Source organism: Erithacus rubecula (genome assembly GCF_903797595.1).
Source record: "Erithacus rubecula genome assembly, chromosome: Z".
In the NCBI taxonomy this organism is placed as follows: Eukaryota; Metazoa; Chordata; class Aves; order Passeriformes; family Muscicapidae; genus Erithacus; species Erithacus rubecula.
Genome location: NC_136661.1, coordinates 22,621,344 through 22,639,528, shown reverse-complemented (window position 1 = coordinate 22,639,528; position 18,185 = coordinate 22,621,344). Strand labels below are relative to the sequence as shown.

Sequence of the window (18,185 nt, the reverse complement as noted above, 5' to 3'; positions counted from 1 at the left end):
AGGCGAGGTTGGATGAGGTCAGAGCAATCTGGTCCAGTGGAAGGGGTCCCTGTCCATGACAGGGGAGTTGGAACTCAATGATCTTTAAGGCCTCTCCCAATCTAATCACTTCTCTGGTTCCAGGAATTCAACCTCTTTGCATGCTGAGACTCCCAACTACACACTGCAGGCTGGAATTTTCTCTTTTGGCAGAATTCGGAGGTCCTTCATCATGTTAAGTTAAAACTTTAAATCTTGCATTTCTGCAGTTGTTGACATTTACATATGCCTTATTCTGGTAGTATGGTAATATTTTTCCATACCAATTCATAAGGGCACCTAAGGATTTCAGCCCTGTCTTCAGCAGTTTCAGGCTTTATTCAAGATAAAATCCTATGTTAAATCTACTGCAGCAATATGTCTAAAGGTATCTATGTACAGCAGCAAGACCATATACTGTGACAATGAAATGGTCAGAAGCAATGGCAGAAGCACATCAATAGATCTATTTGTGCTACCATAGATAAAACCCGGATATTAATACACTAGGTTTAGAATTTAAGGCATGGACAGCGTCTTCAAATCTTTCCCCTGAATTTCATATTGAAGCCAATGAAGTTAAAGAACATTTGCTCTGGTTAAATACACAAATGTATATTTCACATTAAATAAAGACACTTATTTCTCTCACAGTTGCAGCTGTGATAGAAAATCCTTTGAAAAATGAATGTGTTCAACATTTGTCCAAAAATTCAAGCAAATTCAGTAAACTGGAAAAAAAGAGACCATTCACAAACATCAGATTATTTATTAAGAGATTGTTTAATTTATCAAGCAGGAGTAGGTGAATCCTCTACCAGCAAGAATTACTAAATAAGAAAATATGTAAAATGGTTTAAGAGGAAAAAGCTATAAGCAGGAACCAGATGGATTGAGATCAGAAGTAGGATATAGATTTTTGAAGAGCAGTAGTGGTTCATCTGTGGAACAAACACTGAGGGCACCAGCAAGGCAGTCTCTTTCTTTCAGTGTCCCCAAACAAAAAAATAAACGTCTGTAATAGCATGAGATTTAGTCACATGTAAACTACAGTGCTCCACAAAGTTATGAAACCTGCCTGTGTCTAATATAGCAGAGGCTCAAACTAGGAAGTTTAAGTTTTCTTCTAGCTTTAAACTCTGTGAATAGACCTGGGAAAACAGCTCTGCCCAAACACCCATCCATTTGGCTCAGCTCAGCTGAGAAACATTCTCATACACAGAAAAAATAGTCCAGATGAATAGAACAAATTATCAAAGAAATAATGTTTTTAGAGTGAAGCATGAGTAGAAACTATGTGGCAGACAAAAGTGGTAAGTAATCACGCACAAAATGTTAATTGCATGTATATTTATGTACCTAATAAAGCAGAGGGAAATTCCACAATAAGTTAAAAGAATAAATGTAGTTTAAATTGCAAGTGAAAGAGCAATTCAAGGAAGAGTAAGAGAAGGAAATTAAATTGATAAATGAGATAAAAAGCTACTGTCCTGAACAAATAGAAGAAACACAGATTGTTTGCACCAAAGTTATCCCAACTATTTTGTACTCCTGCTGCCCCTGGGAGTGTCTGCAGTTTACTGGTAGTAAAGTAGTTTTTCAATCACTTTTACACACTAAAACACACGAGACATTCTCATGCTTTTAAAAGGGCTCCTTGAATTTTTCTCTGCTGCAGCAATACCAATAACAATGTGACTTCACTGGATTCAAAACCACATATTGAAATGTCCAGCTCAGATATTGCTACATTTTGTTTGAACTCAGAAAAGCCGAGGCTGATGCTGATTTTGCAACCAACAAAAGCATTGCACTGCAGCTGGACTTGGGGCACTGCATGCATTAATAAACTCAGCCCAGACATGCTGTTCTCTGTGTGCAGCTGGTGCTGTTTCTCACAGACTTTTTGCAGAGCATCTCTTCCATCCTTTTGTGTCCAGTGGAATAACCCATCTGATATATATGGAGCCATCTGATTAAAATGTTTCTTAAACACTGAAAATAAGGCACTCAGGAATGGCTGCCTGGCAAACAAGGCCAGGCAAGGTCTGCACTCCTGCTGACCACAGGCTGACCACACCTGTACTTGCTGTGTGAATACATCAGGACAACTTGTGCATCACTGTTGCTGTAAGATTAATCTATCTTCCCACCAATAATAAAAGACCTTGCTCATTTTTAAACAGTAATTTCTCATATTCAAAAGCATCACTGCTTAGCCAGCCTGTAAGAATTTACCCTTTGGTTAAAGACTAGCATCATGTGAAGTTGCATTGTTAAAGAAAAGAAGAAAGTTTAAAATACTTACAGTAACTATTTCAGGATAGCTATTTTACAGAAAGGATTTGGTCTTTAAGTTGATAAGATGAAGCCACCAATTAAAGAGATGATACCACATTACTTTACACTGAATTACTATTCCTTAGTGGCCAATTGCAATGATGCTTGTTTCCTTACCTCCTGTGTGCCTGCCTCCGGGTCTGTCATTCCAATCACAGAGAAATCCCCATATCTGTCTCCATTGGCATCAATGGACACCTGCCCTGCAATGCCTAAAGAATGGCATGTGAGGAATCAGAAGATTAATTACTTAAAATACTGAGCCTTTCCAAGCAAAACATGAAAACAGTGGACAGGTTTTTACAGACTGATATGACAGGAAATCTCATCAGTCTCCCTGCATTTTTGTTGGCATTCCAGAAGAAATTGTAATTTCATCTCGGTGTCTGCATTCCTGAATTCTTAACATTTCTCCCTTTTAAATATTAAATGTGTGAGACTAGAGAATACGTGAGAAAAATCTAATCCAACAAAACAGCATGTAAGACTAAAACACAAATCTATTTAACATTAATTATTTACAGAGAGCCTAATCCTGAAATATCTCACTAAAGAGAGTCCAGCTCATGTTGCAGAGGATACAGGGGCAGAGATGTAGATCCCACAGGCTGAAGGGGCTGCTGCACCCATACACCAGCCCAATGTTGTTTACACCTAATGGGATACTGGAGATGGCATGGACAAGGGCACCACGTGCACTACATATGCATTAAGCCCTGCATTCATCTGCATAAGATTAACTACTTAATATGTGGTTATTAACTAGTTAATATGTGCAGTTAGGTTTATATTCTTAGAGCCCCATTCCACTTCACTGTTTTACAGTTTCTAGAAAACTTTGGTGAAACTGGACTCAGTGATTCATATGACATCTCAGGTTTGAAAGGGGATTCAGGAAATCTTGAGCCCAGCCTCCAGCTCAGAGCAATGTCAGCCAGGAGGATGCAGTTTTATCTGCTCTCCAAAATCTCCAAGGACGGAAACTTCACACCCCACTGGGGAAACTTGTTTGATCTGTCATGGAAAATGAACACATCCTTGGATTCAATCTAAACCTCTTCTTTAAATGTATGCCCTTGTACTTGGCTTCAAATTCTCAAGGTGTAAGTCAAATAGGTTCTTAAAATCCATCAAACAAGACCAATTCACTATGGTGAAGACCTCTTACGACTGCTGATACACTTTTTCACCTCAGATGTTCCCAAATGTGATCCTCCTCTGCCTGACAGCAAACACAGCCATTTACACCCGTGCCAGGAAAACAGGCATCACTGCACATCCATGTTACACCAATTACACATCTAGACCAGGCACAAAGCCATGGAGATTCAGGCTATCATTGACACTCAGAAAAGAGAGGTCAGATATTATGAGTATAAATTTCCCCCATTGTGCCTGGTGATGGTGAGCGTGCAACAGACTTTACACACCTCCATTTAATCTGTACCTGTTCAGATTTAGTGATGTCAGGAATATTTCAGCTTGCTGAGGTTTTAAAAATATGTAGAGGTAATCAAAGATTATTGTCAAGCATCTGTTTAATTATAAAAACACAATAATCAAGGCATTGTCAATTCAATTATTGCAGGGAAATCAAATGGGTGTAACAACTACTTGGCTGTGAGACACTGAAAGAAGAGGCTACTCTGAAGAGATCCATAATGTCCCTGCTCACACATCAATTTGGATTCTGAATCTGACAGGTGGTGCTATTGGAACAGACATGTTTGTGATCTAAGAAGACCAAAACTCAGATTTTGCGAACAGGTAGTGAAATTGAAACTTGGAATTCCAATGTTGTTTTTTCAGCAGGAAAGACTAATTTTTCAATTTTTCATCTGAATCAAAATTTGAATTTGAAAAGTTGAAATTTCCTGCAATTTCCTTGAGCGACAGAGTTAGGAAATTTGGAAACGACCTTAATGAAGAATTGCATTTGCATGAAGGTGGAATGATTTTATCTCAACTTTCTTTCTATTTTTTTATGTGAGATACCTATACAAAATTTCTTCTACTTTTTCAGAGGAAATGCCAATGAATAGCAAATATTCTTCACCAAATGTGCCCTGAAATTATACCATTCTGCCTTTAACAACCCAGTCACTAAGAAATCACTTGATCACCTCAGCCTTATTCTTTCCTAAGCCCATAATATCTGTGCAGCTGTGGCAGGCAGATGGAATTCTGCAGGAAGCAGCATCTACATTCTGCTGGGAGTCCTGATAAGTCAGAGGAGGCTGTAAAATGAGGTGCCAAGACAATCAATGTCAGAAGTTAAATTAATGTCATTAGCAAAACTGAAGCTCTCATTATCAAGGCCTGAAGAAGTCAAAGGGAATTCCAAAGCTTTGGTCCTGCAGCAGAACCTGATGGGTGTGCACGAACTCTGGGATGCTGCATCCACTGCAGAGGGGCTCACAGGCAAAGGGACCTGATCTTCCTTAAGGGGCTGGATTGCAAGACATAGAGTTAAAGGCCTCTTTCAATTTTATCAATTTTATCAATTTTATGTCCAGCAGAGTACTGCCACAGGGAGGAAAAGGCACATGACTTACAAGAATTTTGACCAACTGCACCCTTACAGCCCAACTCAGCTACATTTTCAGAAGAGGTGGAACAGGTCAGCCACCAGCAACAATCTGGTTTTCACAACTGGGTAAGAGAACATTTTTTCCTCCTGCCAGGTTTTACCAGCAGGGTGTGAGAATTAACCATGTAGTCCATGTGGAGCATGTGATATATAAAGGATGCATGGGCATCAGTTGGTGGAGCACAGGAACAGGAGCAGGGAAAACACAGCCTGTGCTGGGGCATCTGCTCATGCACAGCACAAACAAACAGAGTGGCCAGAATCCCTCCCTCTTAAAACAGTGTATTGGGGAGTCACAGACATGAAGAGATACAGTGGGATGCAAAGCACAACCTACAGATGATGCAGGGCTGTTTATGGGATGATTGCAACCAGCACAATTTAGAGCAATTCCTTGTTTTAAAGTGCTTGAGTGTTCCATTAAGCTGCCCTGAGTATTCCTCCTTGTGTTCACACCTCAATTTGAGAACAGAAAATTGGTTTGGAGGTGCTGCCCTTACTACACTATATCCAACATGTTCTTAGAGCTGAGAACCTGGCCACTGAGGTTTTTCTTACACATTCAGATGAATCATTCGCTTTTTATCTAGGGGAAATGTTTCCTTCTCTCAGGCATTTCCACAGGAAATCTTGCCAGTCCTACATCAAATGATTGGACTATTACACGAGATGGATGGAAATACTTGAAAGAGATGAATGGAAATATTTTAAGACATGAAAGATTAAACCAATAATCTTCAGTTGCTTTATTACAAGTCTTATCTGGCAAAAGCATCTGCATTGCTTTGCATCAGCAAGGTGACATACAAGTGCCAGTTGCACTGCAGAACTGCAGCCTCAAGGATTAGGCACAGAGCTGTTCAGCTGCTGCCTCTGAGACAGCACACACAGCTCCTGAAAGGAGGCTGGGGGAAATCCTTCTAGGGCCCAAAGGAATCCCATTGAGAAACACAAAATAACCCCAACTCTGGCACCTGCTTGCTTCTATCCATTCCCAGGCTTTCAAGATAAAAAAGTGAAATGGAAAAAATGAGGCAATCTCAGAGCTAATAGATGAATGTGAACAAAGCAAGCAGCTGTAATCTTTTCAAAAACAAAAAAGGAGCCTGAGAAAATTATTGGTATTTCTTTACAACATCCGTGAGGGTCATTAGATTGTTCAGAGTTTTATGAACTGAGTCAAGACCTCAACAGTTGGTGCAAAAAAAAAGACAGACTGGTGAGATATGAGCCAGTCTTAAAGATGCATATAGTTTCATATGGTTGCTTTCCTCTCTTAGGAGTGGAATAGGCATGAGTTCTTACAAAGACCTGAAGCTGACTCTGAAAACTGTAATTTGATATTAACTCTTACCTTCATATGTTCTGTTCCGTGTTTGTTGAACAATTTTTTCCCCGTCTTTCTTACTGAAACCAATCTTCAGGACTTCCTGTAAAGCTAGAGCATAAAGAAGGATTGCATCATGGAATCCTTCCACAAACATGTTCACCTAAAAAGAAAGAAGAAAAAAACCCAATAGCAATTAACACATAACAAAATTTTTCTTTCTTAGGTAATTGATTGATGAGAGAGGATCTAAAAATTAACCAAACTGACTAATTTGGAGAGTTACTTTCTCAGCTGCTGGAACAGAAATGAATATATCTCAAAAAAACCTCAGGGGGACGACAGCAACTCCTGACCCATTTTTAAAAACAGTTAACCACTATCTGCTGTTCTGGACATTCATAATGTTATGTCTGAATAGCTCTGCAGATATGGGAGAAATCTGCAGATCCCAGTTCCCATGTACAGAGCACAAATTCTGCACTTGACCATGTGAGATCCTGTCAGGTGCTGAGCACCCTCACCCCACAGCAGCAAGTACAACCCACTCCCTCTGCACAGGGGGCTTAGCACCTCTCAGGACTGGGAAGCATTTTCTGCCATGATTTTTTTTGGAGAGCTCAGCTGTTGAATTTGCTTGTTTAATGATTACCACTTCCATTTCTGGCTCTTGTTCAGCCAAGCATCTCTCCACTAGCAAATGAGCAATGGAGAAAACTACTTACCCTCTCCAGTAATGTGTTCTCTGGAACTGCCAGGAGAACCTTTTCCTGTCCTTTATAGTTTTCTCAGCAAGTTACATGAAATGAATGAAACAATCCTAATAACCCTAACTCTGCTTTATAACCCTAACACAAAAGAAGATTGCCAGTGAACCTTCATAGCCAACCTACAGTCTGTGAGTTACAAAAACAGTTAACAGCTGAATGCTGCAGAAACATTATAAGTTTGCTCTCAGGAGCCTGATATGCTTCAGGGGTGAAGCAATAATTACTTCAAGAGTGAAATTCAGATGGAGACCCATCAGCAGAAGCTGATGCAGAATGACTAGACCAGCACAGGTACTCCTCTTCTGTGGGCAGCAACTCACATTTCAGCAGTGCAATCTACTCAGTCAGTGCACAGTAACGCAGAATTAATTATCTTTTCAGCTACAAGAAAGATGTTCCCATCCACTCCGAGTTTCACTACAACAAAAAAAAGAACTCCTGACATCCTAGGAAGGGTGTAACCAAATTATGGGGTCTCTTACTGCAACTGCCAGTGAACAGCTCACCTCCACAAATAGTCTCCTGGATAGAAGTAACATTTAGTTTACCTTCCATTTCAGTGTATCTAAACAATTTAAAATGCCAGTAAATTAAGTGCTACTCTAACTCTCACGGGTTTAGCTGGACATTAAAAATGTTACAAAACAAAACAGTTAACTAAATAACTGCTCAACAGATAAAAAGTATTACATAGTTGATTTGCTAAACTGAACTAATCAAACCCTGATAATGTAATTGCATCCAAGACATTCCTTCACTCTTAAAGCAGTTGCCAACAGTAAGGAGAATTTCGGAATTATTTACTGATAATATAAAAGTTTACATTTCTCTGGCATTTAAAACTGGACTTTCAGTAACTTCAACCTATGCTGCAGTTGAATGCATCACATTCATCATGGGGAAGAGCCCATGGTGCTACAGGAGGTGCAGAACTGCTCAGCTCATTCTGACAGCCACAGAGTAAAGGGCAGCTGCAGTTATTCTGAAGTAAAAAGAAAGCCTGAAAGGAGGGGAAAGTCAGGCTTTTGGTGGAATAATAAAAGCTGATGGACTGAGTGCATACTAGGACAGGCTTTGCCAGCAGGGGCTTTAACTTTTCAGAATTGAAAAAACCCAACCAAACCAAGAAACCACAAATCTTGACAACTGCTTCAAGTGCCAGCGTTAGAGTCCAAGTGGCCTGTGGATGATCAAACTTCAGCTTTCTTAATGTGACATTCTTTCTCTCAGGAGAGAAATTAGACTCTCCAGTAGCTATACCTCCCTGCTGGCTGATTTACAGTTTGTGGCTGGCATTTGTTTCAAGGAAAGCTATTTGTCACTTCTTTTGTCCATGGCAAAGACCTCTCAGTGTAACACAACAACCTTCAAAATCCATTTTGTCAGCTATTTGCTCCACCTAAAATCTACTCATGCCACCGGCCTGAAAACCCTTCTGTAGACACTGCAGATCTGCCAGATAAGCCCTGTCAAAACTCACTTGGCAGTTTGGGAGGTTACTGCCACAGCCTCTTGCCAAAGCTCCACTTGGCCAAAACCCCCTTACATTGCAAGTGAAAAACCACATTAGAAAATAGTCAGAAAGTCATTTATGCCACTGCTCCATTGCTGATACACAAACCCCAGCATTTTATCTCATGTTGTCAAGGAAGCTGAAACTATAGATAATTAATGCCATTTAAAATCTTCTGAAAGAGTTGTAATTACTGTTTGCAGATGGGATTGCATTTACACTCCCCATCCAAACCATATGCTGGGCTCACCTGAAACATTCCACATTAATACAGGAACACGTTTAAGCAGCAGTTCTTGAAAGGTGATGCAGGATCCCATGAAGGGAATAAAGTTTTCCTGCATATCACCGTTCAATCATTTGTAAGCTGCCACAGTTCCACACAGACCATGGTTTGCATGATGTGTAGGACAGAGAAGTATTAAAATGTGAAGCAACAGCTGCAAAAAATTTTGAAGGGTTTGCTCTTTGCTGCAGGAAAAGCATTAAAAATGGCTACACTATAAAGTTTATATTCCAGTAATGCTTCAAATAGGAATGAGAGTGACTGTGAAGATGTCTTCACAGGCTGCTTGAAGGTGACTACAACAATTAATAATGTGTTAGCTCAGCCACAGACACCCTCAGGATAAAAACTGAAGAGAGCATAAAAATCTATTAAGGGCCCACTAATCTTACAGGTAATTCAAAGCTCTTTTAGTTGAGCTCCAAAACAAAGCAGAGTCTTTTTATTGTAGTGTTTTCCATTTTCGTTTATGCCACCCTTTAATTACAGGTGTGAGCAGAGCTCCAAATGGTGTGATCACAATTTGTGTGCCAGATCTACTGAAATGTTGCTGTCCCTGGCCCATACTGCAGGGCCACCCCCTCCACGTGGCAGCAGAGAATCTGCCAGGTGAGCTGAGCCTCTTTGGGGGCTGCAGTATAAATATATGGAAACCTTATTCTGAGACATCTTCTGTATAACTTTCACATCCTATTCTAATATATACAGCTAAAAATCAAGTATGCTAACTGCATAGGTGAATAAGATATATACCCCTTTTAACTTCCTGGCTTTCTGCTCTAATTAATCGTCTTCTATCAGAGAAAAGAAAACAACCAAAACCCAACAACCCCTCTCAGTGGAAATCACATTGCATAAATCCTACCCAGTTCAAAGTTATAGTTCCCCAAGCAGCCATATCGTGACCACACTGTTCATATATACCAAGGTGTTAACAGCACACACAGCAATGCAAAACACTACTGATGTGGAAGACAGCCAAGATACAGCTATGCAGGAGCCATAATTCCCCATATCCTGCCTACTGGCTGTAAAATAGGATTATTCTCCTCCATCTGGAACTGCCCAGCTCTGAATCACAGCAATTGCAGCAACTGTACCACTTCATGCTTAGTGGGGAACATCATCATCACCACATTTTTTCTGTTGAAAATACAAAAGACACCTCCCACACTGTATTTGCTTTCTATGTTCATAGTGATATTCAAGTTGTCAAACTATAGTTTCAGCCCCAATCAGTGAGGACCCTAGGGAACTGCAGAGGGCTGTACCAATTTTGCAAAAATCTTAACAATTCACATATTTGACAGGATGGTCCTACTATCTCACACTGTTATAATGTATCTCAACAGAAGTATTTTTCTGAGCAGTTGCAATTTACTGTCAGTTCTCCCCTTTTAATTCCCCTTCACCAAGCCAATTATAATTACAGTCCCTTCTTTATGAGCTTTTCTAAGAAGCCCTGACATAACTAACCTCTCTCACATGCATTCTTTACACATATCTTAGGTTGTCTTCTGCTGACTCACTATCCAGCACTATTCACTTAACTCCACTGCAGGAATTTCTTTTTTTTAATACCATTTGTTGATGTTGCATATTCCCATTCAGAATACTGCCACAGCCCATGCTGTTCTAAGTACTTATTTATGGTTCTGAGATCTTCAGGGACTTTCAGCAGTTCTTTGATGAGTTGCTATGACCTTGCTCTGAGCTGCACAAATCTGGGTGCTCATGATTCCCATACAGTAGATGATCAACATGTAGAAATTATTAATGTTTAATTTAACATAAAATATCACTATTACAATTTGATTTTGTGTTAAACTTCTAGTTCACATAATCCCAGTGAGAAACTCTGGGTGGAGCTGACATACAGATTGAGACTGTGAAGCTGAAGAAGAATATTCTTACACCTGATCATTACCTGAGAAAAGGTGAAGTGCATTTCAAACCAGCAATGTGCAGTTCCAGCTTTGCAGTAATATATTAGTCTTACTGCCATAACCATGTATCATTCTGCATGCTACCACCCTAGCAGGATTGACAAAGTTTTCACTAACTCACCACCCACCTCCTCAGATGCTCACAGGATTTCTTCATTCCACTATGCAACAGAAACTCACAGAGCTCCTGAACATCACCTATGGATAACAGCTGGGTAATGCACTGGGACTGGGATTTCAAGGACACCCAAACACAACAAATGCAAAGCCATGGGATACACCCATAGCCAGCTGTCATAAACAGAATGTCTTGGGGTGCCTACAGACAGAGATGCATCCCTGTGGAACCAAAGCGGGAGCTGGAAAGGAGAATAAAGCTGTAAGTTAATCAAACCTCTATGTTTAGATGCCTAAGACTAAAAATACAGATTGTTGCCTTGGGCAACTATACTGCTCTTCTACTGGATCATAGTGCTTCAACCAAACAGCAAGAAAAAGGAAAAAATAATAGAAACACATGCTTTCTTCAGAGAAGGCCATTTCCACAATATTTAATTCTAAACTGAAAAAGAATCTATGGCATTACACCAAATTCTGGGCCACACAGCTGCAGCCAAGGACAGCCTCACACTGCATTCACTGATACCCAGTCTCTATAAATATATAAATGGGCACCTCTTCAAGAACACACGAGGCCAGGGCCCAGGACTTGGTTTCCTAAAGGATATATCCAAACTTACATTTATTATTTGGGGCTGGAACTCACATCTCTCCCTAGGAAAAGAGGAAGAGTCTTGCACATATCTAGGAGAGATTTATTCAAGTACTGTTTCACTGGGAGGCAGTGTTCATGTGGAAACCCATAAGACATTTTTCTTACAGGGGGGCATATGACTTTATCAGTGGGATTCTGCAGACTGAGGCTTATACTCCACTCTAAAATTCAGAGCTTAAAAATTCAACACTACAGTTAAACAAGACATCACTTCCCTGTAAGGAGGCTTCTTCCACAAGGCTGCCTGCTTGTGTTCATTTCTTTGACAGCATTTGCTGGAGCAGCAGTGCTGCTGAGAGCAGAGATGAGGTGTGTGCTCCACATAAGCACTCTGCACACCAGGCAATGTGTCCCTGGCATGAAGAATTTGGAACTGAAGCCCAGGTTTGGGGAGTCTCAGCACAAGCACTGCTTGCAGCTCACCAGCTGCCCATCACCACCACAAAACAGCCTGACACACCATCTGAGAGACAGCATGTAAGGCAGGATCCCTGCTTTTTTCTGCACTTTCTGTTTGATTTGGATACTAAGATGCTGTGCTGCAATTAAGCCCATTTCTCTGAGATGAGACCATGCCTCTGCCTGCCTGCACTGTTCAGCTGGTACACGACTGATGTGCACTCCAGACATGCCAAACCACTGCTGCCTTTCTCCACTCAGACAAGAGGATGCTTACTCCAACAGGACTGAGTACCATAGTGACAAACTCCCATCCACTTTAAAGCCAACTGTGGACCAGAAGCCAGCCTTTCATTTCAAGAAAAAGTCTGTTGAAATAAAACAAATTAACAAAAAGGAAATAAAAGTAAATTCACAAATTACAGCAGTATCTGTGATTAACTCAGAAAAGGCAGCCAAATTCAGGGAGTTAAGGATATTTGTCAGAGAAGGTTATTTTCTTGCTATGGCAAGAAAACTAACCACAGAGCATCTCATTCTTCAAGTCTTCTTCTTAATACCCCATTCTTGAACAACTGGTAGATTTACCCACAATCATTTGGCTGGGGCAGCCATAAGTTGCTCTATTGTCTCAATGGCAAGCTGAAGCAAAAATCTATTCAGTCCCAGACTACAGGGCAGCTGTGCTGTGAAATGTCAGCTAAAGCACGTCAGGCTACAGTGACAACTGAGATACAAAGGCATGGGGAAAACCTTCCACCCCACTGCCTGCAAAAGCTGCCCATTCTTTGTTTATTGCTTGCAACACTCTCTTATAGTTATCTAAAAAATGGCTGTAAACCCCCAGTGCCTGCTACTAACAGGCTGGGAGGAAATTTCCAGCTACAGCCAAAATTAGTTCCTTCCCTTAGACACAGAAAGAGGAGCTGTCACCTCAGCAGAGTTAGAACCTTACCCACAGTCAGTTCACATCAAGGGGCTCTGGCTGCTGCACCCAACCCTGGCCTGACACCACTGGGCTCTCAGACCCTCCCCAGACCTCCACTGGCATAGCAAAGCAGGGCAGGCTGAGCTGAGAACTGCCCTGCTCCAGGAACAGGATGCTCTTCTAGACCAGATTTTCCCCTGAAAAACCTGTGTGGCATTTATTTCTGGCTCCATCCATTGTGTTCACTGATTCCTTTTGCAAGCTGTTTACCCTTCTGTGGCTTTTGTTCCTGCATTACCTTTTAAAGTTTTCCTCAAAGAGGTGAAAGTGATGTATCTAAGGAGCAGAACTGTTTCATACCAGAACTCAACTACCTACAGAATAATCATTCAGAGGAATTTCTCCCTTATGTATGATTTACACACATACTATCTGCATGTATAATTTAGCTCTAAAGGGCCCCAGGTCATCTATTAAGGAAAAGGATAGAATCAGAGAATGCATTATGGTGCTCCTGCAGTTAAGGTGAAAAATCCCATGTTTATATTGCATGTCTAACATCAGACAAACAGCCAATGCATAGGATCCCTCACAGCACCATACTGTGACTGCCTGAGTACTGAACAGATCTTAACCACACAAAGTACAGCTGTCATTTATAAAATTAACCTTCCAACTGTTTTGGGATTTCCTGCCTTCTAACAAACTATGTGGCCATTCACGTGATCAGTAACAAAACTATGTCCAAAAATTTTATGTCTAGTCATAGTGGTGAAAAACAGAAGATAGTAAAGAAATTACTCTTTTCAGCTGAAAACACACAGACATGAAGAAACCAAAATATGCGTGTTTTAAATAGATTTTTCTAAGAATCCCCACTGGAGGTCTGATAATCTGTTATACAGTTGCAATGAATGCTTACATTTTCAGCTGGCTTTTAAATTGCAACATTTTAATTGCAGAGAAACACTTAGCAGAAAAAAAACCCACTACCCCCATCTTTTCCTTAAATACTAAGTTTTTGATGTCAGCAGGCAAGAATGTTTTACAAGCAGGAACACCTCAGTTTTCAGGATTACAGACACCTCATCTGAAAAAATCAGTTCCACTTGCTAAAGTAAGTTAAAGTGGTTTAAATGAATGCAGAGCTAGGACAAACAGGAAGGACATTTTTTTGTTAAATGTTTATCATTATACAATGTGCAATTGTTTTGGGTTCTGGATTGCTAGCATTATCACCAAACCACAAAAATCATGGACATATTTTGGTTTTTGTATTAAAAACTCTGAAGATCAGTTCTATGCAAAACTCAGAAAAATCACTGTATCACACTGGAGACAACTTGTGTTCAAATTGAATCTACCTCTGCTATACTAGCTGGTGGGCTGGTAAAATCTTGGATGGGGTAAAAAAAACATCTGACCATTTGATTTCTGCTTTGCAGCAGATTAGCAAAGATTAACCAGCAGAGCATTTGCTTTACAGTCTTAAGCACTAGATAAACACAAATTAGACACAGCCAAAAGGGATGATTAGCTCAAAAGTATGTTTGGAGCTGGGAGCAGTTATCTAAGATCCTTACTCAGTAGCAGGGAAAAACTAGGCACCCAAAACCAGAATTCATAACAGCAGCATCCCACATCATCCTTGCCAGCACAGGAGGTAGAGAATGAGAGATGAATGTGATCCTCTTATTCTCACAGAGGCAGGTAATGACTCCCCCCTGCATAAACTTGCAATAAAGCCTTTACAAAACCTCACAGGCCACCAGTCCTTTTAAATTCCCTGCCCCTTTCATCTAAAAGCCTCAGGCCTCCCATTAGTGAGTTAGCATGAGAGAACTTCAGGGTCCAATCTCTGCTTTCAGAGAATCTGAATTCCACCTTTCCCCTGCCCTGTCTGCAGGGCATCCTGAGGTGGAGGCACTCCTGGAACTGAAATACAGGTGCTGGGGGAGATGTATGACCTGCCAAGACCTGGGGGACCTCTGGGCTGGGAGTAAATAATTTGCTAGGAGAGCCCACCTGAGGCTGTGGTTGCCATGACAAATGATCCTTTTATTAAATTCCAGGGTAAATGGACATATGAACTTGAAAACTTTAATGGCATGGAACTAATGCAAACCCTCAGGCTGCTATTAGTCATGCTTCCACTCCAAATAATTTAAAATTTAACTATTTGGTTTTGTTATTTTCCTTCAGATAGTGGATATCTGATGAAAGGTGTTCAGCTGGCTGATTAACCATCCCTTTGCTGGCACCCCTGTGAGGATCCCATTAGCACAGGAGAGGCACAGCAGCTATCTCAGCAGGTATTTGTGTGTACCTGTCAGCAGGGAATAAGGTTCCAGCTGCACACCTGAAACACATCCTCCCACTCCTCAGCAGCAGCATGGTAGTTAATACCTCTAAATCTGGGGATTTGCAGCCACTCCGAGATACTTGCTGACTGTCTGATCCCTGAGATCCTCCTTCCTTTTTCTCTCTAAGGTATTTTGTAGTCTGCAGGCTGATGGGGAGCTGGACACATTGTACACACGCATTTCCCATCAAATGTAAATGTCCTGCTCAGTGAATGTCACCTTGTTCCCAGACACAGAGCAAAGGGCGTCCTCACCTACCCTCCTCCCATTGTCCCTTGCCCCTTTCTCATGCCCCTCTCATTCATTTGCTCTGGGACAGAGACACTCCTTGTCTTTTCAAAACACTTTGATATATTAGTTCTTTTTAGAATGGGCTAGACCTTCTCATTTTTGTCCCAGACTTCTCTTCCTAATGAAAAAAGTATCTACTAAAGAGAGAAGGAAAGTTTTGAATATCCTCCCGCAGGTTCCTATGCCTCCTTGTGTGCACAAAAACACCACTGCTTTTATTCACAGCCCATTCTCACAGGATGACTACATTACCCCCTCTGCATTTTGCTAAATATCCCCTGAAAAAAGGATTAAAAAAAAAAATCAGAGCTGGCACATTGTACACTGACCTTTTCTTACAGCCCAACGGAGTGGAGCACACCCAAGCCCTGCTGCCTGTCTTGGCTCTGACAACACTCATACACCAGGGTGACCTGATTCACCCACGAGATTGGCCTGCCCTTCTGCTAAAAGATTTTTTTCCTTCCAAAGAATAAGCCTTTCACAAAGCTACCTTCACCTCAACCTCCAAGCACTCAGCCATAAGAAATGAATGTGCAGACACAGCATAAGGTCTCAGACTTGAGGTGTTACTGACTGACACTTGCACTGGTTTTTTAGACTTGTTACTTATAAATATCACAAAAGTTAGACCCTGCCCTGCTGTCATTCAGAATCAGTTACATAATTCCAATACCCCAGATGAGTGCAAGAAAGCTTTCCTGGAACACCTCAATGTGGAGGCAACAATTCTTCTGCTCTGGTGCTATCAAGGAATTCACTTGGATTCACATGGATTTCTTGTCTTGAAGAACTGTTTTCCTTTACATCTGTAATGAAAACAAAGCATGGCTCCTTCCCCACACCTCCTGCCACCCTCATAATCAAACCCTGTTTAAACTGCTTGGCTCAGACAGAATTCAAACACTGGGCTCTCAACCCAATCTGTGTGACCACAGTGAGGAGGCACCAGCACAGGTGAGGAGAACCCTCCACAGCACCCAGGGTGCTGACGCTGGAGCATCCCATCAGCAAGTGCAAAACAGCCTCCAAGTGCCAGCCCAGGATCCTGCTGCTGGCAACACCAGCCTGATATGGGACAGACTCACCCAAACCTCCTCTCATGCCTTGCTGAGATGAATATTCTCTCAGTAAAAAAGGACACTTCCAATTCAGTGTTATTTTCATGAGATACCCAGAGAATAAGACTCACAGAAAAAGACAGTGGTTGCTAGAAAGTCTATTAAGCAAAGGTATTTAATTTTTCAAGTGACATTTTATGCAAAATGAGATAGTCTACCTTTGCTTCATTCAAACATCTCAGAGCCCAGCCTGAGGACCATTCTATACCAGTGTCAAAAAGCCTATGAACTTACAATAAAACACATAATACCTCAATGGGACAAATTAGCTTTTTGTTCACTTGCAACACAAACAGCATGGAGAAGTATTAAAACAAGAAACAGGCTATGAATTCTGCAAGAGGACATATTTTTCACACTTTATTAGTGGAAAATAAGGTATATTTCTAACAAGTACTTCAAAGAGGGCCTTACCCATACATTTCTGAGTGCCTGTTTAGTAAATTGGAACGTGAATATCTGTGAAATTCAAGTAAAAACATGGGGCTACGGAAAATATACAACATATCCATGAAGATCAACTCTAAACTTTTACATTCCCAAAAAGTTCAGATGTTGCTATTTCCAGATATACATACAGTTTTACACTATCTCCTCCATGGTTTCTTCAAAAATATGCTTAGATAGGCTAGAAAAACTAAACAAATCCACTGGAAGAGAGAAGAACAATTTCTTTCTTTTAATGACTTTTATGCCATCTGTTACTGGCAAATAACTTACTATTACACTGTACTTTTGTGGACAACACTGGTCTACCATACCACTGAGAAACCATTAACTTCAGGGAAAAAAAATAAGTGTCTGCTGTATTCACCAAATTTAGCAGTCCACAGGTCAATACTCCTCTTACAGAAAATAAAGACAGTCTCATTAAATTCCAAGGGTGAAGGGTTGGTCATGAAAATCCTAAATATGTTTTACTAATAGAATTCATCTTGTTAATAAGCTGGCATGTGAAACCATTTTTTCCGGCTGCTGAAAGCAGCTTGTGGTTTGCTTTTATTCTTTGGAACACAATTAGCAAAGCACTCCAGCAGCTGAATAGACCCATTCATTTGAACAAATTATCCCCTGGCAGGGTTTGGGGGTTCTTTCTTTTTTTTTTTTTTCCCCTTAAATCTCCTCGAAAATCTCTCCCATCCTCATGCAGTCAGAAGACACAAAAGACTGCCTGACATGAATCTCGCCTGCCTGTGCCTGAAAAAAGACAAGTGAGAAGGACATTGCTGAATAAGTTACATTTTCAGCATCACAGCTACAAGACTGAATTGCTCACTTCTCCCAGCCTTATCTTAGCTGGTGTGTAATCCTAATTAAAAGGCTGACGTAAGGAATACACAGGGAAGAGTCTGGCACGGATGTTATGGATGAGATGATAAACTTTACGAGCACAGCTACCTCCCATGAAGCTTTTGTAGTTAACTGTTGGAGCTAAAAGGTTGTTCTTGAGTGCACCATTTATCCTTTCAGAGGGCTGAAAATGCTAAATAAAACAGAGTTCCCCTTTCTAAAAGGGAG

At 40.8% G+C, this 18,185-nt stretch overlaps 1 protein-coding gene across 2 annotated transcripts in view; it reads right to left on the bottom strand.

Annotated features, from left to right (window-relative positions):
- NPR3 (natriuretic peptide receptor 3) overlaps positions 1–18,185 on the bottom strand; it is a 41,164-nt gene that overhangs the window by 8,470 nt on the left and 14,509 nt on the right. For both annotated transcript variants that reach the window (XM_079329873.1, XM_079329874.1), the window contains exons 4-5: positions 6,303–6,438; positions 2,476–2,570 (exon numbers count right to left, since the gene is read on the bottom strand). In XM_079329873.1, the coding sequence (XP_079185999.1) occupies positions 2,476–2,570; positions 6,303–6,438 (231 nt within the window). The remainder of the gene's footprint in view (positions 1–2,475; positions 2,571–6,302; positions 6,439–18,185) is intronic.